At 36.1% G+C, this 25,997-nt stretch overlaps 3 protein-coding genes and 1 pseudogene across 5 annotated transcripts; 3 read left to right on the top strand and 1 right to left on the bottom strand.

Annotated features, from left to right (window-relative positions):
* The first annotated feature begins 100 nt into the window (after positions 1-100).
* Positions 101-6,019, top strand: LOC110760868 (Protein phosphatase 2C family protein). Of its 2 annotated transcripts, none has more exons than XM_088245134.1 (9): positions 101-376; positions 1,429-1,571; positions 1,833-1,931; positions 2,047-2,142; positions 2,509-2,595; positions 3,787-3,878; positions 3,987-4,058; positions 5,329-5,478; positions 5,616-6,019. In XM_088245134.1, the coding sequence occupies exons 1-8, from the start codon at positions 186-188 to the stop codon at positions 5,458-5,460; spliced, it is 912 nt and encodes a 303-aa protein (XP_088101260.1). In that variant the 5' UTR covers positions 101-185; the 3' UTR covers positions 5,461-5,478; positions 5,616-6,019. The 2 variants fall into 2 exon arrangements, with proteins under 2 accessions (XP_088101260.1, XP_088101259.1); XM_088245133.1 differs by having other exon boundaries at positions 103-376; positions 2,047-2,205.
* Positions 6,020-8,654: 2,635 nt separating this feature from the next.
* On the top strand, positions 8,655-13,816 carry LOC110760871 (DNAJ heat shock N-terminal domain-containing protein). Its single transcript, XM_021963218.2, has 10 exons — positions 8,655-8,978; positions 9,523-9,582; positions 9,802-9,884; positions 10,366-10,519; positions 10,987-11,116; positions 12,064-12,222; positions 12,338-12,516; positions 12,611-12,691; positions 12,987-13,127; positions 13,223-13,816. Exons 1-10 carry the CDS (start codon positions 8,892-8,894, stop codon positions 13,301-13,303), a joined length of 1,155 nt encoding a protein of 384 aa, XP_021818910.1. The 5' UTR covers positions 8,655-8,891; the 3' UTR covers positions 13,304-13,816.
* A 154-nt stretch (positions 13,817-13,970) lies between these two features.
* Positions 13,971-17,794, top strand: LOC110760869 (uncharacterized). The gene is made up of 2 exons (XM_088245346.1): positions 13,971-14,292; positions 16,566-17,794. Exons 1-2 carry the CDS (start codon positions 13,971-13,973, stop codon positions 17,792-17,794), a joined length of 1,551 nt encoding a protein of 516 aa, XP_088101472.1.
* Positions 17,795-18,136: 342 nt separating this feature from the next.
* Positions 18,137-25,783, bottom strand: LOC110760870 (ATP phosphoribosyltransferase 2, chloroplastic-like; annotated as a pseudogene). The gene is made up of 9 exons (XR_015826248.1): positions 25,751-25,783; positions 23,412-23,525; positions 20,097-20,162; positions 19,898-20,005; positions 19,686-19,764; positions 18,981-19,082; positions 18,732-18,845; positions 18,569-18,649; positions 18,137-18,420 (listed from the first exon to the last, which is right to left on the bottom strand). The product of XR_015826248.1 is annotated as an ATP phosphoribosyltransferase 2, chloroplastic-like (transcript).
* Between the last annotated feature and the right edge of the window lie 214 nt (positions 25,784-25,997).

Below are 25,997 nucleotides of genomic sequence, written 5' to 3'. Positions count from 1 at the left end.
AAAACAATAATTTTCTAAAAATATGTGGGTGGTTTTCAGCAATCGGGTGGGTGTGACATTAAAATTCCCCTTGGTAATGGTGAGTAAGTCATCAGATTCATCACTGTCTTTTTCAGTCTTTGTAAAACAACCTCTCTCTTCTATATGCAACAAACAACACGACCAAAACAAAACATGGCAACATCATGAGCACAACTACACAAGACTCTGATACCACCACAAGCACCACTGCCTCTGCAGCAGCCTCTTCTGAGGCCGCCCTTGAAGAGGCCCCACCACAACCACCACCAGCTGCTGCTGCTGCTGCATCAGAAAAACCAGAGCCTCTCATGTTCTCCAAGGATCCAAATGCCCTTGAAAGCGGTGGTGGGATCAGGTGAGGTTCCTTCTCGTTTTTCATAAACCCGATTCTTACTATTTTTGTTTATAAAATTTATTTACTTATTTTTCATAATTGCTTGGTTGTTTTTGATGGGTCACTCTTTGTTTTTATTGGGATCGCTTCCTGTCTCTGAAAACATATCTATGTGGTTTCCTTTTGATCAGTTGAGGTGTTTCTTGTGACTGACTGAGGATTGAGTAATATGGTTGTGGTTGTTCTTATTGGTTTCATTTGTTTAAGATCTTTTTATAAATCTTGGGAATTCTTTCTTTCGAACCCAAGAGGGTGTTTCCATTGGGTTTCAAAAAAATTATTTTTAATGTTTTAACACTCTTTAAATTCCACTTTTGTCTCCTGATAACCTGTTAATGTTTTATAATTCCTCTACAAAGATTGTCAGCTGATGAATGGAAATGAAGATTATAATTGAGTTATTGTCTTACAGTTTGAAATTCAGTGCAATCTTTGAAGTTGTTGAACAACATTGAAAAGAGAAGAAGTTAGTTTCAAACCTCGGAGTTTTGTGACATTGGTTAGGTTTTGTTGGACCTGGGGCTTGCACTAGATAGTACTTAGGCACACACGGCCAATGAGTTCACTCATGAGTAGTTGATTATGGCTATCATGCAATTTCCCTTACATTTAACCTTGTTTCAGTGGAGCTATTTGAACATACATCAATCTAAATAAATTAAAATATGCACCAATCCTGTGATCGCTATGTTGTTCAGCTTAGTCAAAGTGATCACATAAGGAAAATGCTGAGGTTGTTTATATTTTGGTTGGGATTGAGTTATATGTTAGTATGATCTTTGACTCGAACGTGTGATTCTGTTTTCGTAATGTTTGTTGTGCTTTCACTGTTTCAAAGTATTGTTTTACTTTAAATATGACTTGGATGGGTGATATTATAGTTTCACAAGATATTTCATCAGCCTTTGCTAAAGGAGCCATTCTGCAGTGTATTTGGTATCAAAATCCTGATAATTGTAATTTTCATATGTTATGTGGACAACCTAATTGTTTTTCTTCTCTTTTTCTGTTAGCTTTCTCACTGGGAGCCGTAATGCAAAGTTCAGCTATGGATTTTCCAGTTTCAAGGGTAAAAGGCCTTCGATGGAGGATTATTTTGAGGCAAATATATCTGACGTTGATGGCCAGATGGTTGCATTTTTTGGTGTTTTTGATGGTACAATACACGTTTCTATCACCTATCCCTTGTAGCATGTTCTCTCATCAGGCTCAGAGTGTCAGAAACTATAGGCTGATGGTGTTTTATTTCTGCTTCTTCACATGTTCCATTTGTTTAGGTTGTCCATCTTGATGGTTAATGTATACTAATGACGAAAAATAAAGTTAGGAAGAATATAGATGGTTGCTTAACAACCCCCCCTTGTCTCACTCTCTCTCTCTTCTTCTGTATTGATGGATTTTGTGCTCATTTCTTCAGGTCATGGAGGTTCAAGGACTGCAGAATATCTAAAAAAGAACCTTTTCAAAAATTTGAGTAGCCACCCAGATTTTATCAAAGACACAAAGGCAGCTATTGGTATGAAGTGAGCTATTTCTTTTCCTTCTGTTTGCCCATTGAATTCATTGTTTCATGTTAAACTTTCTTCCCTGTGATCATGAGGCATGAGGCAGATCTGTGTTTATGACTGCAGTTGAAGTATTTAAACAGACAGATGTTGATTACCTTAATGAGGAGAAGGGTTATCAGAGAGACGCTGGCTCAACTGCATCAACCGCCTTGCTATTAGGTGATCGGCTTTTTGTTGCAAATGTTGGTGATTCAAGAGTAGTCGGCTGCAGAGCTGGTTCAGGTTACTGTCTTCTCTGCTAGTGGTGGGACTTATGGGGTTATAAGAGCTATAAACTGTATAATGGAAAAAAATTCAGGGCAATAACAAAAATTACTGAACAAAAAAGCTTAGTTTGGTTAATGTCCTTGTCATATTCTGTCTACTTTTAATGACTCAATAAGTTAAGGACGAGCCTTGTCAGGATACATTAAGTTAACATACTAGTTTTTGTTTTTTCCTTTTTAATCAAAGTATATGCAAATAACTTTTTCTTTTTCTTTTCTACTGAATAGTTGTGAAATCATATATTGTGTTTCACTGTAGCTATTCCCTTGTCCGTTGATCATAAACCTGATAGATCTGATGAACGCCAAAGAATTGAAGAGGCTGGAGGTTTCATTATTTGGGCAGGTAAGCTACATTTTCTTGAGTGTATAGTTTCAATTGGTCTATGTGATGTATACTTTTATAGTGGTAAGGCGGCATTTTCCCAACATTTGTGGCACCTGTTGATTATGGCATTAATTACAATGACTAGAACTTCAATCAGTAACTTATATTTGTAAATATTTTTCCTGGATTGCCATAAATGAAGTTGACTTTTTAATTTTAACCCTTTATGACTCAAGTGTATCATCTGATATAGTAATAACACATGCATGATAAACAATTATAAAAAATTAGAAAAAAGCTGCCAAAACCAAGCCATTTGAATGGTGGATTTTATTTTACAGATAGAGCTTTTTACTCATTCCCATCCTTTGCTCCCTTTCTGGGATTACATCAGTTACCTTCTATCTTGTAGTACTATCGACAAACTAATGAAATATCTGACAGAAATGTTCTCTTATTTAGGTTCAGAAAAGAATATTGTCCAGCTGTGGGACTGCAGGCTAAGATGATCACCCTGTAATTGTACTAATATTGTTGAGAATATAGAATCTTTTGTCATGAGTTCATAGCCTTGCATGACTGAATATAATATCCTGGGTGTCTCCACCCATAGCCAACTGGTTTTGGGTTGATGCTTTAACTTCAACATAGAATCAGTGCTGGAAATCCACTTGTTAGGCCTAACAGTCACATATGCCCAGGTCACCCAATATAATTGATCCATGTGTTTGGTTCAGTCACGCCAGGGGCGTCTAGAGAATAGAGAATCTCACATCAAGAATCCATTGCCTTGCATGACAATATGTAATATCTTGGCCTCTAATCCCATTGCCTATTGGTTTGGATTAGATGCTCCCAACTTTAACAAATATCATATGTGCCCAAGAGCAGCCTAGTTAATTTTTCCCAACTTCCGTCCTTTGATGCAAGTTGTCTCTGTATGTTGCTCCCCTTATCTATGCGTGCCAGATTATACAATGTGATTGCTTTACCTTTTTCCATACTAATTTGTTAACTATATAATTATCTATAATGAAAACATAACAGTGATGAATACAGATGGATCTCTAATCATTCTATCTATCTCTATAAAATCCAGATCGGATACTTTTTTATGTTCTTTAACATCAGTGTTCCCGGATGACCTGTGCATAAGTCTGGAAACAATTTCAATCCCAAACTTATGCTTTGTGTTGTTAAACTTGCCAGGAACATGGCGGGTTGGAGGTGTTCTTGCCGTTTCCCGTGCATTTGGAGACAAAGTACTGAAACCATTTGTTGTTGCAGAGCCAGAAATTCAGGTAATCTGAAATCATAAGCTGGCTACTCACTTTCTGTCTTTGTGTTTACACATATACCTCTATGTGTGTGTATCTGTTCATATGCTTATCTTTCACTCTTATGCTTAGGAAGAAGAAATTGATGGAGTAGACTTTATAATTATTGCAAGCGATGGACTTTGGAATGTCATATCAAATAAGGTGAGTGCATGTATTGAATGAATTACATTGCTCTTAGATAAGGAAATTTTTGAAATTTTCATCTTAAACTGTTGAAAGAGATATTACGGGTCTTAGTATATACAGCATGTGACTCACCATATCTATCATTTGGCTTAGTTAGTAAAAGTGTAATTTTTCTCTTCTGTGTATGGGCGTATATCAACTGCAAGTGAGTCACTCAGATCCTTGAGAACAGCCATTTCATGCAATGCCAACCTAATTTCCCCTCCTAGGACATTGTCTTGATGGAACCAATACTGATTGATGGTGTATTTTCTATTAAATTGCCTTTAAAAGTTGGCATTATGTGGTTGTTGATGTCTTACTGTGGGGCATTATTGGTCACTTTGATTGCAACCCTAGGCTTCTTGTGATGATGACTAGATGATCTAGCCAGCCATTTGGAATGGTACAGATCTTATCATGTACCATGATTTATTCTCTCATAAATACTGGTACAAATGCGAGTTGTGCATAACTAAAAGCGTGCATCATATCATGTGATTTGATTAGCACTTAAAGCTGGAAAAAGGTACTTGTCTTAGCTTAGAAACTAAGATCTTGCATGTAATACTTAAATGGTCAGTAAGCTCTTCCATTGTAACTCCACCATTCTAGAGAAAGATATAACAGTTCCAGGTTGTGGATTGGTCTGGGAATCTATTTTGAGGGACTTGATTGCTACTGGGTTCCCATTCTACATGTATGCCTTACACTTCTTTGGATTATAAATAATCCTTACCACAAGAATTGCACTTACATCTACGTACACTGGGATCACAATTTTCAATTTCAATGATATATATGGTTAATGGTTGCCTAGATAACTTCCTCTTCTTACCACCCATGCTGGGTGGAGGACATGAGATTGATATGTACCTCCTGTGGTGGTCTCCACAAAATTATCACGAGCTATTGAATTCTCATCCATCAAAACCAAACATTTTGTGCAAGAAACCTGTGTGCAAGAGCCTTCAAACATTGGAACTCAAACTAAAATGTTGAAATCTAAGAAAATAGAAAACTAAACTAAAATTATAAATCAAATTTGTGTGCCAAACCCTTCAACTTTGTTGTTGAAGGATGTATATTTTACTGCTTAGAACTTTGAGTTTTGCTGGCATTTCAAACTCGTGAATCCGCTTTCTATGCACCAAAATTTGAAGTTAGACTATCTTCTCTATATCTCAGATCCCTGTTCGTAATGGAATTTCTTAAAATCTTAAAGTGTAGTATCTTCTATTTCCAGGATGCTGTGGCTTTAGTGCAGGACATAGCAGACGCAGAAGAAGCATCTAGAAAACTCATCCAAGAGGCTTTTGCACGCGGTAGCTCAGACAACATAACTTGTGTTGTTGTCCAATTTGATATTTCAGAGTAGACTCGTTCATATTCCAAGGTAAATGTTGAGTTAATGGTATGTGTATATGTGTGTAGATTTATATAGCAACACATGCACATGCATGCATGCATGCGTACTACATATACACACACATGGAATTTCGTTACTAGTTGTTAAGCATTTTGATTTTGCAGGTTCAGCTTACTTATTAAAACGGCATCCAAGCAATGTGGAAAGACTATTGAGGCAATAGTTTCCTGAAATTGTCTTTAAGTAATTAGTGTATTGGGCTGACAGCTCAGTTTTCAAGTTGTAAGTCCTGAACTCCTGGTTGTCACCACAACCCGTAGTGAATTGTCAATTGTTGCTTCAATGTAGTTTTGAATTTGAGTTCCTTCTTTTTGTTGTGAAAATGAAAGCTTGGATGCCTTTCAAATGGCCACATCCAAAAAGAAGGAAAAACCTGTGTGTTTTTGTGTGTTTTGTATCTCTGTCTTCAAGGACTGGTTATTGAGGATTGACAAATGATACGAGTTCATACAGGTGCTCGACCCGGTACATACCGAAGTCGAAGCATGTCATACTGCTTTTTGGTTTAGTTTGACGGGTATTTGAGATGATGATTAGTCTAATTGCTGATCAGGTGACATGATTAGTCTAATACTTGCATCCAATCCAATGGTTGACCTTGTATTAAATTGATGGCCAAAAGAGTTGATGTTGAATTCAACCAAAGAAATGTTTGTAACCTAGGATAAGGATAGGAAACTTGTCTGCGTTGGTTGTGAAATGCGATGTGATGGCTGTTCTTTCCCCTTCCAAAATTAGAATCCATGAGTTTCTCGGCTTAAATTGCCGCCAGCATTTGGTTCACTTAATATATGCGAAAAGGAAACGGCCAAGAGTTCAGCAAACCGACTTGAAACACAAGAAAATCAAAATGCCCATGAAATATGAGTGCTTCAAATTTTCATTATTGTTAGGCAGAATTAGGGCTCGTTTGGGAGTGCTTCTTTCCGAAGCGCTTATGCTAGTAGTGCTTATGTCAGTAGCGCTTATGACATAAGCGCTTCTACAAAGAAGCAGTTTGTCGTTTGGATGTCACATTTAAAAGTGCTTTTACACTACATCAAAGCCATTTTGATATTTTGTTGAGTGTTTGGCTGACACAGTAAAAGCGTTTTTAAAAGTACTTTAAAAAAAATTTAAAGAATCCCAAAATATTATAATAAACACAAGAAATAAAAATTCATAGGATCCCAAAATAAAAACACGACTTAAAAAAGTATGAACTTCCCAAATTAAATTCATAGGAAATCTAAAATAACAACATAATATGTAGACATAAGTGAGAGTCAAGAGGGTATTAAAAAAAAAAGGAAAAAGTTTGAGGAAAGATGAGGTTTGCAGAAACAGCAAGAAAGGAAACCCAAGTTCCAACAACCGAATTGTCCCTTGCATACTTTGATGCGTAATATATGAAATTAAAATGGAATTGGCAAGAACCACCTCAAAATTTTGAATAACACCGTCTTCAAGCTCGTAAATAAGAACAGTACAAGAAGAAAGGAAATGACTTTGCTTTCGTTAAGAGAAAAAGAGAGAGAAAAGGAAAGAAAGAAAGGGTATTTTGGCATTTTAAAAAATTAAATATGGGTATTTTTGGTATTTTAAAAGTTTCATTAAAGAAAGCCAAGTGCTTCCCTTGTTTTTGTCCTGTAGCGCTTTTAAGAAGAAGCACCTCTCAAGTGCTTCTTCCAAAACCACTCCAAGTGCTTTTGAATCTCACCCAAAGCGCTTTTGCAATTTTTGCCAAACACCATTTTTAAAAGACAGAAGCGCTTTCACCCATTTAGAAGCGCTTTTCGCTGTTTCAAAAGCACTCCCAAACGAGCCCTTAAGCGAGTAAAATAGCATGGTAGTTTGTCACTTCCAGCAGGATCATTTCCTTCAATTCCTTTGGTAGTTTAGATTGGTCTAAGATAACATTCACCCAAGTCCACAAAGGTAACCTCCATTTTCAAACATTCTTAACATAGCTCTTTTCCCCTTCAATTCAGGTGCTGATGTTTTATTTCATTACGAGTTCGAATTTAATTAGTATTTACTTTCAAGTGATCTAACAAGTAACGAGTGATGAACTTGTAAAATGTATATACATATGTTACATGTAAGTCTTTCTCATATCGTGATATGAAAAGAAAAAGTTAAGTGAAGTAGCATCGTGGAGTAGTTGTATGATTGCACGGAGTCCCTCAAACAGTAGAGGCCTTGTTGTATGATTACTCGCCTTTTATGTAAGGTGTTTTACATTTTATTTTGGTTATTTTTTCAATATAAACTATAAATATCAAACCTTATACTCTATTAGGTTTGATTTTATATTTCTAAAACCATATGGAAACTTTACAAACAAAAGTAATATCAGTAAATAATTTTGAGGTTCCTCTATCATGAAAGTTGCCTAATGCCTACCTCTTTTATTATTTTTTAAATGTAAAATTTTAATTAAAAAATTACAAAACAATGCTTTTAAAGTGTTAGTTTCCAAATGTTTACAATTATTCATCTCCTCCATAATTCATGGTTTAACAATATAATACAAAAACAAAAGAGAATCCTTGAATTCATAGTAAACACTTCAATTATGAGTGATTTAAAAATAAAAGAAGCAGATAGAGTATATCAAATTGTTAAGAGGATATGATAGAATCTCCCCTTCATGGGGAATTAGATTATAGAGGCACAGGGAAAAGTAAGTGGGTCCTAAACTTAAATAAAAACACTATTTGGGCCCATGTGAAAAAGCCCGGACCAAAGCAGAACCTGGCCTCACACACGGACCCACAGTAGAAAAAGAGGCCCACAACAGCAAAGAACCCACCCCAGTGAGACAGTGACATTTCTGGAACTTAAAAATTGAAAAGCAGTCGAAAATAATGTCACTTCAAGTTCGTGAACTTAGACATAATTTGTATTTTGGTCCTCCAATTCGCAAAATGATTTTTTGTAGTCTTGAAATTCCATTTTCATTAGCAGTGTTGATCGTGCAGTCAGATTTGTTGAATTTTATGTTACATTTAGGGGTAAAAAAGGATCAACACTGCTAACGTAAGTGAAGTTCAGAACAAAAATATTTTACAAAATCAAGGATCAAAATACAAATCGGGTCTAAGTTCGGGACTACTTCAAGTAAAAAGCCATATGATATAATAGAAAAAGTATGCAGATGCCAATCCCCCATCATAATAAGCGCCACCATGGGGACACTTAAAAAAAGGAGAACTGTTGTGCTCCCGCGAAAAAGTAGTTTTCTAGCCTTTGTTTATTCCTCTGTGGAACTGGAAAGGCAAGTCTGCAACTCACTCAGTCCACACCAATCTCTCTCTCTCTTCTTTTTGTGAGCTTAATTTTCACATTCAGCTGAGCTCTGGGAGATTCTTCAGGCAAAAGCAACTAATTAAGCAAGAATGGTGAAGGAAACTGAGTTCTATGATGTCCTCAGCGTCAGTCCCTCAGCTTCTGAGGAAGAAATTCGCAAGGCTTATTATATTAAGGTTCATTCTTTGATATCTAATTTTCTTAATTTGATAACTTTGATAATGTTGTACATTTATTACTAGTTTTGAATTTGGTTTTTTATTTTTATTTGTATAATTTCAAGTGCTGATCATCATTCTCTTTCTCAGTTGTTTTTTGGTGCATTGGTAGGATCACATACAAGAATGAATAAATTGAAATATAATAAACATATCTTGGTGGTAGATCCTGATTGACTGGTTACCTTTTGTTTTGTTTTTTTGGGTCCAATTGGAAACATTAAAGATTGAGAATTGTAGAATGGGAATTTGATTGAGTTTCAGAAAAGTATGAATATTTAATTGTTAAATTGTTAAGGGACCTGAATCGCCTAGTGTTCTTTGATTACTCATACCGTCATCTTTACCATATTTCTTACTATCATGCAGGGGTTTATGATTTATTTTGTTCAAATCTTGGTGAACTAATGCACCTCTGTATTCTGAACTTTTCTATATACTAGTAAACTTTTCTGTGTTTGAAATTCAAGTATCTGATATGGAAAGGCTAATATTGGTGCAGGCAAGGCAAGTTCATCCGGACAAAAATCCAAACGATCCTCTAGCTGCTGAAAGATTTCAGGCAAGTCCACTAATTCTAATCCTTCTTTTTATCGTTTGTTTATCGCTTTTCGAGGTAAAGAAAGTTTCAGTCCTCTTATGAATCAAATGGAGCCTTGCTCTGTCATTTTGTTTTTTAATCTCTGGAAATGGGTTGCTGCATATTAGTTTTCATGAAGACATAGGATGTGTGTTTGTTCTCTTACCTTGAGGTTTAATAAAAAAATCTTCTTGTTACCAGGCACTAGGTGAAGCTTATCAAGTTTTGAGTGATCCAGTGCAAAGAGATGCATATGATCGAAATGGAAAGTATTGCATATCTAGGTACAAATACTTATATTTGACATTTGCTTATGCTCGTATGCGCACGCACATACACGCAGATATCTAGGTCATCCTATTACAGCTTTTGTTACTTGAGATCTTTCTCATATAAAGAAAATGAATTATGATATAACTGCAGATAAATTATACTGCTCCCAATCCTTCTGTCTTGCCATTAGCCATCTAAACACATTCTTGACATAAATTTTGGCTTCATTTCATGAATTTGATTTCTGACATTCTACTGGACCAACTTACCTTTGCATAATGTAAAATTCTAAAGCCCTTGTAGGGAAAAAAAATCCATAGTTGTGAAAGACTTTGTTGTTTGGAAACTTTCTCTACCCTATTTGATTTGTCTATGTGCAACGCAAGTTGATAGTTTTGTTGTTATATCGTTATGAATTTAAGTTGTGCATTAATCTTGTTCTTAGAATATTTTTTTCCTGATATCCTAATAAGTCAGTGTTTTTCTTTGAAGGGAAACCATGCTTGACCCCACAGCTGTCTTTGCTTTTCTTTTCGGAAGTGAATTATTTGAGGACTACATAGGACATCTAGCTGTAGCATCAATGGCCTCTTCTCAATTAGCTGGTGAAGGTGACAGCCCTGAGAAAGTGCATGATAAATTGAAGGCAAGTAAATTCCAGAACTCATTAAATTAAATACCAGTATCTTTCTCTTTAGCGAGGCATGCTGTTCATTGTGATCGTGTTTGTGAATAAAATGGAATATAAAGGTCTGGCTTCTGCAGTCACAGGCTCACAATACATACTCATAAAATTACTCGGGGCGGAAGGGTTGCAGAACTTCTGCTCCCATAAGGAGACTCAGTCTGGTTCTACCACTATTTGACCATTTCTCTTATGTTTTAAATAATAAGTATATTTCAGACAATCTTTTGGGTATTGTGGTTGTCTGCTAGAGCACATTTGCTGCTTTTCAGATTTTCATGTCTCAATGTCTACTTCTATTCAATGTAACCATTGAGATTACCTAGGTGTGACTTTAACTTGATATCATCGTTTCCTCAAATTTTTATCCACTTGGTTCATTTCCTTTAACCTATAACAGCATCCATAGTATGGATTTATTTTTGCAGGCTGTCCAGAAAGAAAGAGAAGAAAAGCTAGCAAAATCACTCAAAGATTTTCTTAATCAATATGTTCAAGGTGACAAAGAGGGATTCTTACAGCATGCTGAATCTGAAGCTAGACGACTTTCTGATGCAGGTCAACTAATTTGCATCTGGCCTGTTTATGATTTCAGTAACCAGTAATGAACCCATGGGACAAATGTTGCAAATAGAAAGTCTAAGTGTTTTAAAATTTGCACAAGAACTTTGTATCACTTCAAATGCTGTGACCATACTCATAGCTCAAAAGATTTATACCACCTGAATTGAAAGATTCCTCATGGTTTACAACTTCAATTATCTTCAGGAATTACCAAAGATTTAAAATCTATAAAAAATAGGGCACATATAGTACAGGGAATTTCTTGAAATTCTCCCTGTCTTTTCCTTTGAGTACTCTGTAATCTGCTTCATGCTTGATATCAGCATAATGTATAAGATGTACTTAAAGATTATCGATATATCTTCACATGACGTTTTTAAAATAATGCACTTCATAGTAGTTGATGTTGCAGCTTCATTTACTTTGATTATGTTTGAGCTGTTCTGCCTGATATATGTTAGCAATTTTAGTGCTTGAGTTTAAGTAGATATACTGGTAAAGTTTTAACTGAGAAATTAAAAAGAAACTGTATCTTATTTATTCTTCATGACGCCACTCTAATGTCAAATATCAGAGAACATCAATAAATCCTTGAGGAGATAGTTGTGCTAGGAACTTTAATAACAGCTTCTAGCTCCTAATAATCATATATCGAACCTAATTTTTATGACAACAAAGGGATGAGTTACTGAAACTGATAGGACTTAAAATTTTGTATGCTTTGTCAAATACAACAGACTTTGATTCTTGTAGGCATAAATTATTGACTTGTATTTGCTCATATGACACCCCACCTGTTCTTTGGCTTCACAAATTTATGTAATTGTGACAATATGTAGTAGCGTGGACTTCGTAATTTTCATGAAAAAATTAATGATGCATTAGCCTGTCACTACTTGACACTTGTGCACGCTAAACTTTCTGCTCTTTCTCAATTGCAGCCTTTGGAATTGAAATGCTACACACTATTGGCTATGTATATTCAAGACAAGCAGCACAAGAGCTTGGAAAGAAAACCATATTCCTAGGAGTACCATTTTTGGCTGAGTGGGTACGGAATAAGGGACATTTCTGGAAGTCACAGATGACTGCTGCAAAAGGTTTGCATATAATCATCCAGGACTCTGCCCCTCATTCAGTGTTAATGTCTTGTTTTCTACAGGGAAATTTAATTCCTCTTTTCACCTAATTATATCTGGAAAAAAATGAATTCAGGTGCTTTTCAGTTGCTCCAACTTCAAGAAGAAATCCGTCGGCAATTTAAAATGGATGGAAGTGGCCCTGAAAATGATGTCGAATCACATATACGCTTAAACAAAGACACACTTTTGAACTCATTGTGGAAATTGAATGTGGTGGACATTGAAGTAACTCTCATGCATGTTTGTCAAATGGTTAGTGACTTCTTACAATCAACAGAAAACCTTTCTTTTTCATGAAACTGGTTTTGCTTGAGATCCTTCTCATGATTCCAAAATTTGGTTTCAGGTTCTACGGGAAAATAATGTTAGAAAAGATGAACTTAAAGCTCGTGCTCTGGCGCTCAAACACCTTGGAAGGATATTTCAGGTGTGCAGTCACGATTTATGCAAAATCTTGTAGAGGAACATTTCTTGTTTATTGCATTTTGGCGCATTCTTCATCTTGAGTATAAACTTGAATGCAAAGGTTCTGCATGCCCATTTTAGTATTTCCTTATTAATTTTGGATGACGATTTTCACACATCATTCAGTCCCATTTACATTCCTCCCTCTTATTTTTGTGCTTTGGTAACTGCTTAAACAAAAGGAGAATCAAAGCATGAAAACAAATCTTTTTAAGTGATGACCTGCAGACACTAAATACAAATTTTTCTGGTTTTAGGAGGAAAAGCAGACACGAAATGGTGGAACTTCAAGAAGGAAAAGTTCTGCTGACACAGACGACGATGGAAGCAGTTCCTATAGCAGTTCTGAAGAGGATTCACCACGACCACTTTCATATAGAACTCCTTTTCTCACTCAGGCATGTTATAAGATTCTATACACCTAATGAAATATACAGAATCAAGCTAACCGGTTAATGTAGCTGATGTGTTCCTTTGCCTTCTTCCCTGGCAGGGTATTGGCAGGCTCTTCAGATGCCTTTGCAATCCAGCATTTGATGTTGATGACGAAGAGATTGTGTACAAAAGCAAATGATATCCAATGCATGAGATTGTATGTAAAAGAAGGCAAAGTTGACAAGCGTACGTGAGATGGCAAAGCATATATATAAGTTGTAACAAAGGATGAAAGCTGTCGTGGTAAATGGAGGATTTTGTTATATTCATGCTAGAGAATGGCGCAAGCCAGTGTCGTGTGTCAAAATGTATTTATTCATTGCCCTCATTATTGTGGAACAGTTCCATTTTCAAATATGTTCAATTTTTACAGTGATATATATGTATTCGGAAACGTCATATTCATATATATTGTTCACAACAACGAAGCTTTCTCTTCAATTTCAGACTCTCTTTAGAGTCTTCCACGTAGACGAGGGCGAATATATCTTGTAAACAGATGTGAGAAATATAAGCATGATTATCACTTCGTCAGTTTAGTGTTTTCTAGAAACACTCTGCACGTCTATTTCTGTTTTGTTACAATTAGATTTCTGAATGGATTGCGATTTGTCTAATTATATTTTTATTTTATCACAATTATATTTCTGAATGGATTCCTGCTTATTTGCAAAGATGCTGTTTTCATTTAAATACAATACGAAGTAGACTTCATCTCCCCATCAATCTCCTATTATTGACTTGACTATATATATATTATTATTGGTTGAGATTTTCAATTTCATAAACAAATTAACCCGAGAGAGATGAAGAGTGAGAGTCTGTTCTGTTGCTTCAAAGGAAAGCAAGCTCAATGCAAAAAAGGAGGCAAGAGAGAGCAAAACAAAGAGTACAGAAGCCAAAGGACCAGTTGCTGCAATAATATTGGGTGGCAGACACTGCCTGACGATATCATGGAGATTATTTTAAAGCACTTGAATTTAAGAGAGCGTATACGCTTAACAATCATCTGCAAGTCTTGGAACTCTCTTGCTATGCGAAGAGACTTTTCTAATGCTCCACAACTACCTTGGTTACTGCTCCCTCAGGCCTCCAATAAGTACTTGAGTTTTTCCAGTGTCTCAGATGGCAAGTTTCACACATTGAGGCTACCTAAGTGTTGCATTCCTAAAAGGACACAATTTAATGTGCAAACAACCAATTAAAAATACCCGCAAGTGCACGAATCTATTGAAGTATAGATTATGTAAGTACGGGGTCGATCCCACGAAGAACTTGTCGGTTGCCTATAAGTTCTAATTCGAGTACAAAGAGAACACTCAACTAACACACCACAATGCAAAAAATGCAAATTTAAAACTAAAAAGAAAGTAAAGAAATGTAAAAGAAACAAACAAAACACAAAAAAAAAGGAAATGTGCTGTGAACAGTGACCAGCGACCGGTCGTGAGGTAAGAGCGACCGGTCGTTTTTGGTCTGGCGACCTGTCGTTAGGTAAAAGCGACCGGTCGTTTTTGGGCAGAGTCGAAACTCAAATTTTGACGTGAAAAGCGACCGGTCGTCAGGTAAAAGCGACCGGTCATTTTTGGGCAGAGTCGAAATTCTCTGTTTTGACGTGAAAAGCGACCGGTCGTCAGGTAAAAGCGACCGGTCGTTTTTGGGCAGAGTCGAATTCTCTGTTTTTCAGTTTCGACCTCTGTCCAATGTTTTGCCTATAACTTTCCAACCGTACGTCCAAAATTCACGTTCTTTATACGGTTGGATTCAGCACAGAAAATGCAAGAACACAACGCGGACCAAAAGTCCAAAACAATTACGGAAATAGATAAAATTTAGTAACAAAGACACATAACGTGTCAAACACGCAACTCACACACACATTTGGGGGGGGGGGGGGGGGTTTGATTTGTTTGAAGTGACCTATTTCTATTGCATGAAAGTAAATGGACTTTAAAATTGAATAAGAAAGGCAGAGATGAATTATCAAAGAGTGGAATCAAGATGTAACAAACACTAGGGTTTCGGAATCCACCCTAAACAATTCTACCAATGTTCATGAATACTCAAGTGATGAACTCTAAACGTGTTGATGAAGATGTTCGCAATCAAGACCAGTACGAGTGGCTCAAGACGCATTAATTCTCTCTAATGTACGTAAAGTGCAGTACGAGTGCTACAATACTTGTGCCTTCCCTATAATCGAATCTAGGTGTGCTTAGTACTTTGATTCAATTACAAGAAAAACCCATTAAGTTCAAAGAGAATATGAACATCACAAGAACCCTAATAGCATGGTGTTTACATTAGGTATTCAAGAAACCAATTCACATGGATGATTCTTACTTCATCCATTTATTGCTTAGGATAACATGAAGATACACATAAACCCAACAATCTCAAGAAGCATGCTTTCAAAGATGGCCAACCAAGGAAAAACACACATCAAGGATAGATTAATTTGGTGAATTGGAATTCATCAACAATATCTAGAAATTCATACACTCAAGCATCAAAACAATAAGGTAATCATGTTTAGGGCTTCAACCTAAGCCCTAGCTATGGAGTTTAGTTGCTCATACTCATTCCAAATACAAACTCAAAATAAAATTAGAAAGAGTTTACAGATTTTGAGAAAGTGATGAAAGCTTCAAGGTCATCAATGGTGGAAGCTTTCTTCTCCACTTAGCTTGGCTGCACCTTGGCCTTCTCCAAGCTCCAAGCTCTCCAAAATCTGCTCTCCTCTGTGTAATCTCTTCAATGACTTCCTTTCCCACGTTCAAAAGGCTCCCCCAACTTCAGATTGCAATTCCTCTCCTTCCCTCTCTCCTCCTTTCCAGCTTTTACCTTTTAATATTAAACTACCACCTTTGATAAAGCCTTAGCCCATTGTCCCCTTGCCATGATGAAGCTTTGTCCTCAATAAGATGCCAATTGCTTCAGAAAATATCTCAAAGCTAAGGTAACTTCTTGTTACCAAGAGTTATGGTAACAAGAAATTAAGATGACACAAAGGAGGTAAAAGCTGGCCAAATCCGGATTTCCAGAGCTGTGGTAACATGCTGGATTGGTTGGATAGGTAATACTTGTCCAATGGAGCTCAAATTTGGATATGTTGTAGTTAACATCCATTGGAACAAATCTCATGAAGATCACGACCTCATCCGAGCACCAGAGCATGTTGATCCCAGGCCAAGAAGTTGACCTACGAAAATGAACAAAAACAGAATTTATAACTAATAATGCACTTTTAGCTCATTTTCATCCCAACCAAGGTAAAATCTAAGAAAACACAAAAAGGAAGTAAAAAGCTATAAAATGTCAAGAACTAACTCAAAATAGTGGGTGAATAACATGAAAAATCATGTGTAAAAATGAACCGAACACTAAGCCGGTTCGAGGAGGGCGGGTTTGTGGTTGTTCTAAAGGATGGTTGGTTACGATCAAAGAAAAAGTATTGAACTCCAAACTGTATCTCGTAAACCCAATTTCAAGAGACCAACACCAACTTCCATCTTTGAGAACAATTCCATCTTTCCATAAGTTTGTAAACACAAACAAGTCGAAACGTGGCGGTGCCTTGCTTTTCTGTACTTTATTCGCGTTATCTACGTCGGATGTTAAATCAAAGAACTGTATTGTTGCAGCAGTTTTTGATGAGTTGACGTTGGGTTTATGCAGACCTGGAGACAAAACATGGAGTGTCTTCCATGTATTAGATGAAAACGAACATCTTACTACAATATTGTTTTCTTCTTCCGGTATGCTATACGCCTTGGTTTCTTCTTCCGGTAAGAATGGCATCGTTGTTGCGTCTCACAGCTTAAACTTTGGAGATGATACAGTGAAAATTAAATTGGTCTATGACAAAATAGAAAGCAGAAGGGATTTAAATACAAGCATTGAGTATCGTGATGGCTACCAGATCGTGTTGAAAGGAATGTACACCTATCATTTGTTACAATCAGCAACAAATAATGAAGTCTTCGTGATCCATCAAATACAAGATTGCTTTTCAAGAAGGGATGGTGATTTCGAGGAGGAGGACGAGAATGAGGAGGAAGGGACTGATGATGAGGATGAGGACGAGGACGAGGAAGAGATTGATGATGAGGAAGGGACTGATGATGAGGATGATGAGGACGAGGACGAGGAAGAGATTGATGATGAGGAAGAGACTGATAATGAGGATGAGGGTGATGAGGAAGAGGAGGAAGATAACAATAACGATGATCAAGATGAAGAAGTTAATAATGATGAATTTCACCACACCGATATTGCTTCTGAAGATGCATCTGGCCTTAAACCATATTTGAGGACAAGTGAGTTTAGAGTATACAAGCTTGACCAAGAGAATGGCAACTTTGACAGGGTACAATGTTTGGGGGACAACCAACTATTCTTTTGCTCTGATGCTGAATGCGTGTCCCTGCATCCAGCTAGTAATATCCAAGGGTTTGACGGAAATTGCATTTATTTTGCAACAAACGCCATATGGAGGTTACATTCTTTAGAATATACATCTCGTGAGATTGGTGTATTCTACCTAGATTCTAGGAGAATTGAGCGACCCTTTCCAAGTATTAATTTGTCAGTACTGACCAAACTCACTTGGTTAACTCCAAGTTTATAGTTTTTTCCAACTAGGGCTATATGTATTCATAAGCTCCCTTGCCATCCAAGGTTTAAACCAGTTCTAATTTAGAACCATTGTTCCAGCATATTTAAAAAATGACCAACTGAAAACTAGAAACCAGTTCAAACCAATGTTCCTTTGTCATTGTGAAACAAACAAAGGGCAGAGTTGGCTGCTTATATATCCTGGTGGCATGTCATGTCTGTCAATTAACCAACCAAACAAGAGCATTTTGTTGTGCACAAAATAAACAAACTAGAGAAGCTCCTAGCCAATTCAAAATATTTTCCTAGTCCCCACAATATTTAAAAAATAATAATGACGAAACTAAACCTCTGATTGAACAATCCAACTGCCATCCTCTGACTTATTATTTAATTGTTTCTTTTATATACTGTAAAGATAAATACACAAGCCAGAAGAATTTCGCTGCATGAATGTGAGGGTGCTGGTCAACAGAACAAGCACTCTCATAGCATTTTACATAACATTGAACAATGCTTATAATATATTATCATGGCAGACCTGTAGAGCGCCTTTTTGGGTACGCACATGACTATGGCATAGTAATCAGAAGCAATTTGCCCATCACGTTTGCTAAAAACTGGACTTATGGTGGGTCCCTGCATGTGTTACCATTTAGATTATTTAGAAACTCATCAAAGTGAAAAAAGGGTCAGTATATCACCATAGAAGACCAGTTATTAGTGTATACTGCGACTTGAACTTAACGTTCATGGTTAGAGAGTGATGCTTCATTTCAAACCTCACCTGCAAACCTGATAATGATGGCTGGCTCAAGACACGCTCAGCCACTTCCTCTGCACTACTTCCTCTCATATTTGCAGTTACCTGTTATGCATGCATGAAAAGAAAATTTAAAAATTATGGGAAAAAATCCTGAAGGTACAAAAATAGGTTTTCAGATACGCACCGTGAACTGACCCTCAGCCCTTAGATGCGCCTCCAATCTTTCAAGAATCTCATGTGTCATGTCCAGTGCACTTTTCCTTTAGATCAACGATCTCTTGCTTGCAACAAGAACTGCCTAAAGAAAATCTAATTACAAGCATAAGACAAGATATCGAAAGACCAGGCAGTTGAACAAGCTCCTTCTAAGTAGCATGCTTAAACCTACAAGATCACATGCTAGGTAAGATGAGCCATAAAGCAAGAACCTTACCTGGCTTCACAACACAACTCCCCCCTCAATCTCTTTCAAGTTGATTTCTTTCAGTGTGGTCCTACTACTCACAAGGTCCAAAATTGCATCAGCTATCCCCATCTAAATTCAAAAGAGAGACAGGTGGCAATTAATTATTTTCTACTTTTATTGATAAGTATTATAAAAAAAAAAACCTAGCTTCAAATGCCAAGGTCAACAACACCACATCAAACTAGATTGAACAAAGATTGAAGACCATCCCCATGAAACAACTAGGTAACAAAAGAGTCATTTGAATGTATGGTCATCTAGAACTTAAGCATGGATTCAGTCTCTTCAAGAAATATCATAATATTAACTGCAGCAGCTAGAATCCAGCAGAGTTCTGGACTAGTATAACGTTGAATGAGACGACTTATAGGTTACATATTGATACATAGAATTATTTGAAACAAAATACTTTGAAACGAAAACTAGACGATAAAAACCAATAGCCTATGTTTCTCCTCGAAAGGAATCAGGAAACAATAAATTGAAGATATCGTTAATCATGATACTGTTTCCCTCTTTTCGGCCACATCCAAACAGATACATATACTGGGAAATATGCATCATGCTTTATATTATGCTGAGAGCAATGCAACTACATTCAGACAGCAGGCAGTGCTCCTCATAAGTTCAAGCAACCCCACCAACTTTTACTCTGACAAAGCATATTCTTACCGTGGGAGCTGCCTCGAGTGCTCCATCGACAGTTGAAAAGCTCACATGGTTCATTTTCTTTCATCAATTTCGGACCCAGCTGCAGCAGAAGAGAAAAGAGAAATTAAAACCAAACAGAACCCTTATTTCCAATAAGATAACAAAAGAAACTTATTCCCAAAATGGAAAGTGATGAATAATACAGTGAAAAAAATCTTAAACACATTGCGTACATAGGTGAAGCCAGTAGCAACTTGCAGAGGTTTCTCTTCAGTCCATTGAGGCATTTGTGCTAAATCCTTCAGTGAATTTATATTCTCAAAAATCCCATATTTTGGAATCTGAAAAAACAACGGATATTTGAAAGCTATTAAAGGAAATATGAGTGAGATAACTGGAGTTGGCTATTTGGGTAATAAGAAAGTAACTCACTGCAAGGGATAAGCGGCAGTCCCCATAATCAAGAGCATCATGAACAATGATAAGATCTTCATTCCCCTAAAATAGAACTTTAGATGATTAGTGTTCCGTTCTCTTTGAACAAGTAATACGAGTAATGAGCTTTAATTATCAATGCAATTCTTCATATTCATTTTGGATAAGAAAAAAAAATAAACAATGAAAATATCTTTAATAGAAGAACAACATGAAGTAATTTTTCTGACACAATATGCAGAATGAAAGAGTGCAAAAGAGGACAAAGAACTTATATTTAAAAAATAAAAGGGCAGATTCTATGAGATGGCCTGCTTCCAAAGTTTTATCTAACGCTCAATTCTTAAATAAAACATAGTGCAAGGGGATTGTAGCTCAGTTGTTAAGAACATTTACACTTGCACTTGAGGTCTATCTCTCCCCCAGTATCCCTTGTATCAACAAAAATATATAACAGAGGTCTTCCAAAAGAATACACTGCTTTACTGGTCAAGTAACTATGCTGGACTATCCAAAGGTCTCAGAAGCGATGAAAAAGAAGACATAGCCTATTGCTTTATGAGTTGTTACTCTGCAAGTGCATTCACATTTCCATCTGCTTCTGGCTCTGACTTATTTCCTGGTTGGTCAACTACATTCACAGGTCTGACGTCAAGGGATTAAAACAAGGGGGAAAGCCTACTCTAGTTGGTGGAGGCTTTCCTTCTTTTCTCTTTGGCAAGTAATCCAAATGATGATAAGTTTTAAATATCAATGTACTTCTTCATAGTCATTTTGGATAACAAGCAAAGGAAATAGAAAATATTTCTTCAAGAGAAGGACGACATGACTGCAGGTAATTTTTAAACATACACAAATTACTAAGGAAAAACTGTGATAATCTGTTTATCAGTCATTTTAAAATGTTTCAACTGAATATTGATTCATACCTTTTGGCAGAGGTATCATGGAAAAACCAAAGGCAAAAAAAGCAAACTATGATTGGTCTGAGGTAAGTATCAAGAAATTGAGAGATCATGATTGAACGATTACTAAAATCACAAATATCAACGTTTTTGCACACAGTAACAGCACATGGGATGACTCATGACTGTTGGTGTGAATTATATAGCTTTCTCCATTATTTGGCCCGAAGATTACAAAAAAATAATGATAGCAAGTTATGAAAACTTCTAAACAAATTCCACACACACACAAAACAAAAAAAAAACAAAAAAAAGGAGTACATACTAAGAAATTTTTATTTTTTTCATCTGTTTTAAACAAAGGGCCAACTTCATATCTATAAATTTGAACTTCTAAGGCCATCCCCAATGGGGCCTTAAATTGGGCTCAACCTCCTTGAGGCTCATAAATATAGAGCCCAAGTGCAAAAAGGCATCCCCAATGGAAGAAATTTTAGGCTCTATATCTTAAAGGCTTTTTATCACAAATAGTCCTCTACGTTTACGAAATTATCACGAATGGTCCTTGAGGTTTTTTTGTGACACTAATAGTCCTTAACGTTTGGGCTTTTTATCACAAATGGTCCCTGCCGTTATAAATTCTGTTAAGTGTGATGTGGAAGATAAGTGGAGCCCACATGTCCAATCACATTGTGACATGTGGATAAAAAATAATTAAATAATTAAAAATGGAAAAATAATTATATATATATTTTTAAAAGCTTAAATGTAAAAATGGCTGAGGGTTAAATGCAAAAAGCTAAGTTTTCCATTTTTAACATATTGGTCAATTTTAAAAACTTATCAGACAAAAATAAATTAAAATAAAACATTAGAGAACGGAAAAAATCTTGAAAAAAAAGGATGGGGGTTGTCGGGGAGGGAAGGACCCAGCAACGGAGAGGTGGGAAAGAGGGGCATGGCCAAAGGGGAGAGATGGAGACAAAGAAGTGAGGTGACCCCTGAATGGGCAAAGCTTGGCTGGAATGGGGTAAATGGCTAGGGATAGTGGGGTAGGGATTGTTCTTGTGAGAGGAAGAGAGAGATATATATTTAGGGGTGAGGTGGATCGGAGTTGGGGTGGTGGGGAGAAAGAGAAGAGAGAACAATGGTGGTTGGCAGTTGGGATTGGAGAGCAACTTTTTCTTGCAGGTGGCAGTGGGAAAGAAAAAAAGCAAAGGGAGAAGAGATGGAGAGTGTGGGCAGAGGGGGAGAGAGACTGAGTAAGGAAGGGGGATGAAAAGTTGCAGAAAAAAAAAAAAGAATTTTCATTAAAAAATTATTTAATTATTTTTTTATCCACATGTCACAATATGATTGGACATGTGGACTCCACTTATCTTCCACGTCACACTTAACGGAATTTATAACGGCAGGGACCATTTGTGATAAAAAGTCCAAACGTTAAGGACTATTAGTGTCACAAAAAAACCTCAAGGACCATTCGTGATAATTTCGTAAACGTGAAGGACCATTTGTGATAAAAAGCCTATCTTAAAATTGGCCGGAGATAATCCTAAATCCTATGGACTTGTATAGAGCCTTAGAGCCCCAGCGGGCCCCACATTTTTAAAAACTGAACCTGCAAAAGCATGAAAAACTAGCGGGCCCTACATACTGAAAAACATTAAAAATTACGTTTTCTGTTGCAACAGTCCTTTTTTTCCCCTCACGTTTACTGTTTCATTCTTCTTCTTTTTTTTCCCTTCTTTCCTTTCAATTTCTTTTTTCTTTCATGGACATACTTCAATTGTTCTATGTTTCTAGATTTAAATATGCTTCCTTTTTTAAAGTACAAATTTGAAACATTAGGACTTTATATTTTATTGTGTTTACTTTCAAATTTTGTCTTTTTAATCTTTTCCAAATTTTGATTTTTTTTTTTGTAGAAATGCTTGTAAAAAAAACTAATATAACATAAACATACATTAAAATAAAATAAGTTAACAACAACAAAAATGAATGTGTAGAATAGATTACATAAAAATAATAATACTTATAGAGCCCCAAATATAGAGCCCCCATTGTGAGAAAGATACTTTTAGAGCCCGTAATATTCCATCGGAGCTCTAAATGGGGCTCTATCCACCATATTTAGAGCCTCAATCATTGGGGATGGCCTAAGTAAATACATTCTGGGTTATGCATTCCAATATCCAAGATACACAGCTAGCATGGAAGACGACATCATTAGTTTTTAAAGATTTGATGATACTGAGGTGGAAATCAATTTTTCATGCAGAATTTTATAGTGCTGAATAGAACCCAACTACATTTACAATTGTGCACCCTAAATCCCAATTACATATACAAATGCACACCCTAAAACCAATAAATTGAATGAATAAGATACATAGGTGATGGTTACCTGCCCATACTCACTGACGGTATCAAAACCTGCTATGCCAAGGTCTAAGTCTCCGGACAACAATTTCCGCACAATGTCTTTGGGCCGTTGAAACCACACTTCCAAATCCGAAAGCTGCAGTGAAAATTCATGGAGAAATGAATTTCAATTCCTTTTTTCAAGGAGTATAGCGCGTGTTAACTTAAAAATAAGGAGTATAATTAGCGACATCTAACAAATAATGTAAACATGACATGTATACAAAGTCTTCTATCTTTTTATTACATTTACATGTAAAAATTTATTATTTACACATGACCCAAAATTCAATACAAAATCTGTTACTATCACTCCGTTGCAAACAAGGTGTTAAGTGAAAGTGACTATACATGGTCTCTACCTCAGAAAAAATGGAGCTGATTTTCTCACTTCTCTTTTGTTCACTTACACTCTTTTTGTTGAAAATTGTATGTTCTCACTCCTCTTTTGTCAACTTACACTTTCTTATTGGAAATTGCATGTTATAGTAAAAATTATTTTTAAAAAATAAAACAGAGGGTAAGAGGACAAAAAAGGGAGTGGGAAAATCAGCACAACATAAAAAAAATGGTATATTTCATTTAGTCCCTCAAGTTTGACACCAATTGCAATTTAGAACCTCATGTTTAAAACGTTGCAGTGAAATTTGACATCATATAGATGTACCACGTGGTCGTACTTACTATCTTAGTATTCTATAATCACTCTGTATAAGGTGCAATGTCAATCCTTCAACCATCATTCCATAAGATTCGCAGTAATACATAATGTCAGTTCAAAAATATAATATTTGAGTTTTTTTTTTATATAATATTATTTGAGTTTTTTTGGATATAATATTATTTGAGTTTGAAATCCTTCAATCAAGTAGTCCTTACCGTCAGGTTCTGTCCAAAAAATCTGTTAGATTGATGATGTGGCGCACATGCGGGCCTCACATATCCAATGATACGACGCCACGTGGATTAAATAAAACATAAATTTTTAGAAATTGAAAACTGTATAATAATAAAAACTGCAACTTCTCTCCTCTCTCCTATCTCCTCTCCCCATCCCGACCCACCGCCACCTCTTACCCTCCACTCTTGCGAGCACGCATGTTAATCTTGAGGACCACGAACAACAAAAAAAAACAAAAAACAAAAAGGACGCAATCTGATAGCTTCGCAAACCCCGGGACGTTTTGTGGAAAGAGGACAAATTGAAACGATCCAAGTGTAGTTAGTTGAAATTTGGTTCGATTCAATCCAAAAAATTACAATATTTTAGTGTAAAATCAAACTCAACCACTCAAACTGTTTAGTTGTTTGATTTTAACATGTTCGGGCTGTTTTGTGGCCAATTTCTTGTATACTCGTTCTTTCTTTTTTATTATTATTATTTTTAAATAGCTAAATTTTTTGTATACTTTTAAAAAAAATCTGAAATTAATAATTAATTTATAGTTAGACAAATGCTGAGATTCATTTCCAGTAGCTGCACTAGAGCTGTTTTTCGGCCGGATCGAATCGGAAACAGCCATTCCGATTCCAATCCAAAACCTTTCGGAACTCAAAATAGAATTCCAATTCCGATTCCGATTCCGAAAAGATTCGGAAATTTTCGAAAGATTCCGATTCCAAAGTATTGTAATCACCCTTAACTGATAAAAAATATTTAAGAGATTTAAATGCCAAAACTAGACATTTCGTAAAAATCTCAACTAAACTTTTATTAAGAAAGCCCAACTTAGGAGTTTCATAACTAATCCAAGTGGAACTTTTCAAGCCCATATAGGTTGGACTTTAAGTCTGCACATAAGATGATTGAGTTTGAAGATATTTATAAAGGATTAAACACCTGAAGTTTATTCTTGCAGTCGATGTGGGACTCCAAGCAGAAATGGGATTGCAACTTCTCTCTCCACTCTTTTCTTGATTTCTACTTGGTCACTCCTCCATCACTTCTCTTCTCTCTTCGGTTTCTTCCTCTCTAATCCATGAATGCCAACCTTAATTTTCTTTCTTACTTAAAACTCTTCAGATATGGAACAATATGTAATGATCCCATTAGGAAAAAAAACAAACACTTCTCCAACCAACAAAGAAATTATTCTTCAATTCTTTATCTCTACTGTTTCTTCTCTTGCATTTTTATTTTTCTGGGTTTGCACTAATCATTTATCCGATATATATATATATATATTCTTCATTGGATCCTCATTGGAGCTCTGATAAGTCTGAAACAAGGCACCAATCTTTATGCACATGCGACGAAATCTAAGAAAACAACTTATACAATTATAAATCCCTAAAGGTTACTGGCCCATCATACGAACAAACCATAATTATATGACTACCATGCTCGTAGAACATTGCCAGCATACAACAAGTTATATACTCATTCAAATTTCTTAGACGCAATTGACCAAAACATACTTTCAATGTTAGTTCTAGGGGATGATTAGTCATAAGCCAAGTAAAACTGAGTGGTTCTCTTTCTGTAGAAATGGTAGAACAAGATAGGAAAATACTAAAATTGCCTTGGAAATGAAAACTGTTAAAGTAATTGCAAATGTCATGGAGGACA

This window comes from Prunus avium, chromosome 8 (assembly GCF_965620075.1).
Source record: "Prunus avium chromosome 8, drPruAviu1.hap1.1, whole genome shotgun sequence".
Classification (NCBI taxonomy): Eukaryota; Viridiplantae; Streptophyta; class Magnoliopsida; order Rosales; family Rosaceae; genus Prunus; species Prunus avium.
The sequence above is the reverse complement of the archived record's forward strand: the minus strand, read 5'-3'. Positions and strand labels throughout refer to the sequence as shown.

Coding starts and splice junctions, on each gene's coding strand:
- LOC110760868 (XM_088245133.1), top strand. CDS start 186: ATGAGCACAACTACACAAGACTCTGATACCACCACAAGCACCACTGCC. Junction 377..1,428: donor GAAAGCGGTGGTGGGATCAG/GTGAGGTTCCTT, acceptor TTTTTCTGTTAG/CTTTCTCACTGGGAGCCGTA. Junction 2,596..3,786: donor AGGTTTCATTATTTGGGCAG/GTAAGCTACATT, acceptor TAAACTTGCCAG/GAACATGGCGGGTTGGAGGT.
- LOC110760871 (XM_021963218.2), top strand. CDS start 8,892: ATGGTGAAGGAAACTGAGTTCTATGATGTCCTCAGCGTCAGTCCCTCA. Junction 9,885..10,365: donor GGAAAGTATTGCATATCTAG/GTACAAATACTT, acceptor TTTTCTTTGAAG/GGAAACCATGCTTGACCCCA. Junction 12,223..12,337: donor ACAGATGACTGCTGCAAAAG/GTTTGCATATAA, acceptor AAATGAATTCAG/GTGCTTTTCAGTTGCTCCAA.
- LOC110760869 (XM_088245346.1), top strand. CDS start 13,971: ATGAAGAGTGAGAGTCTGTTCTGTTGCTTCAAAGGAAAGCAAGCTCAA. Junction 14,293..16,565: donor TTTTTCCAGTGTCTCAGATG/GCAAGTTTCACA, acceptor CGGTTCGAGGAG/GGCGGGTTTGTGGTTGTTCT.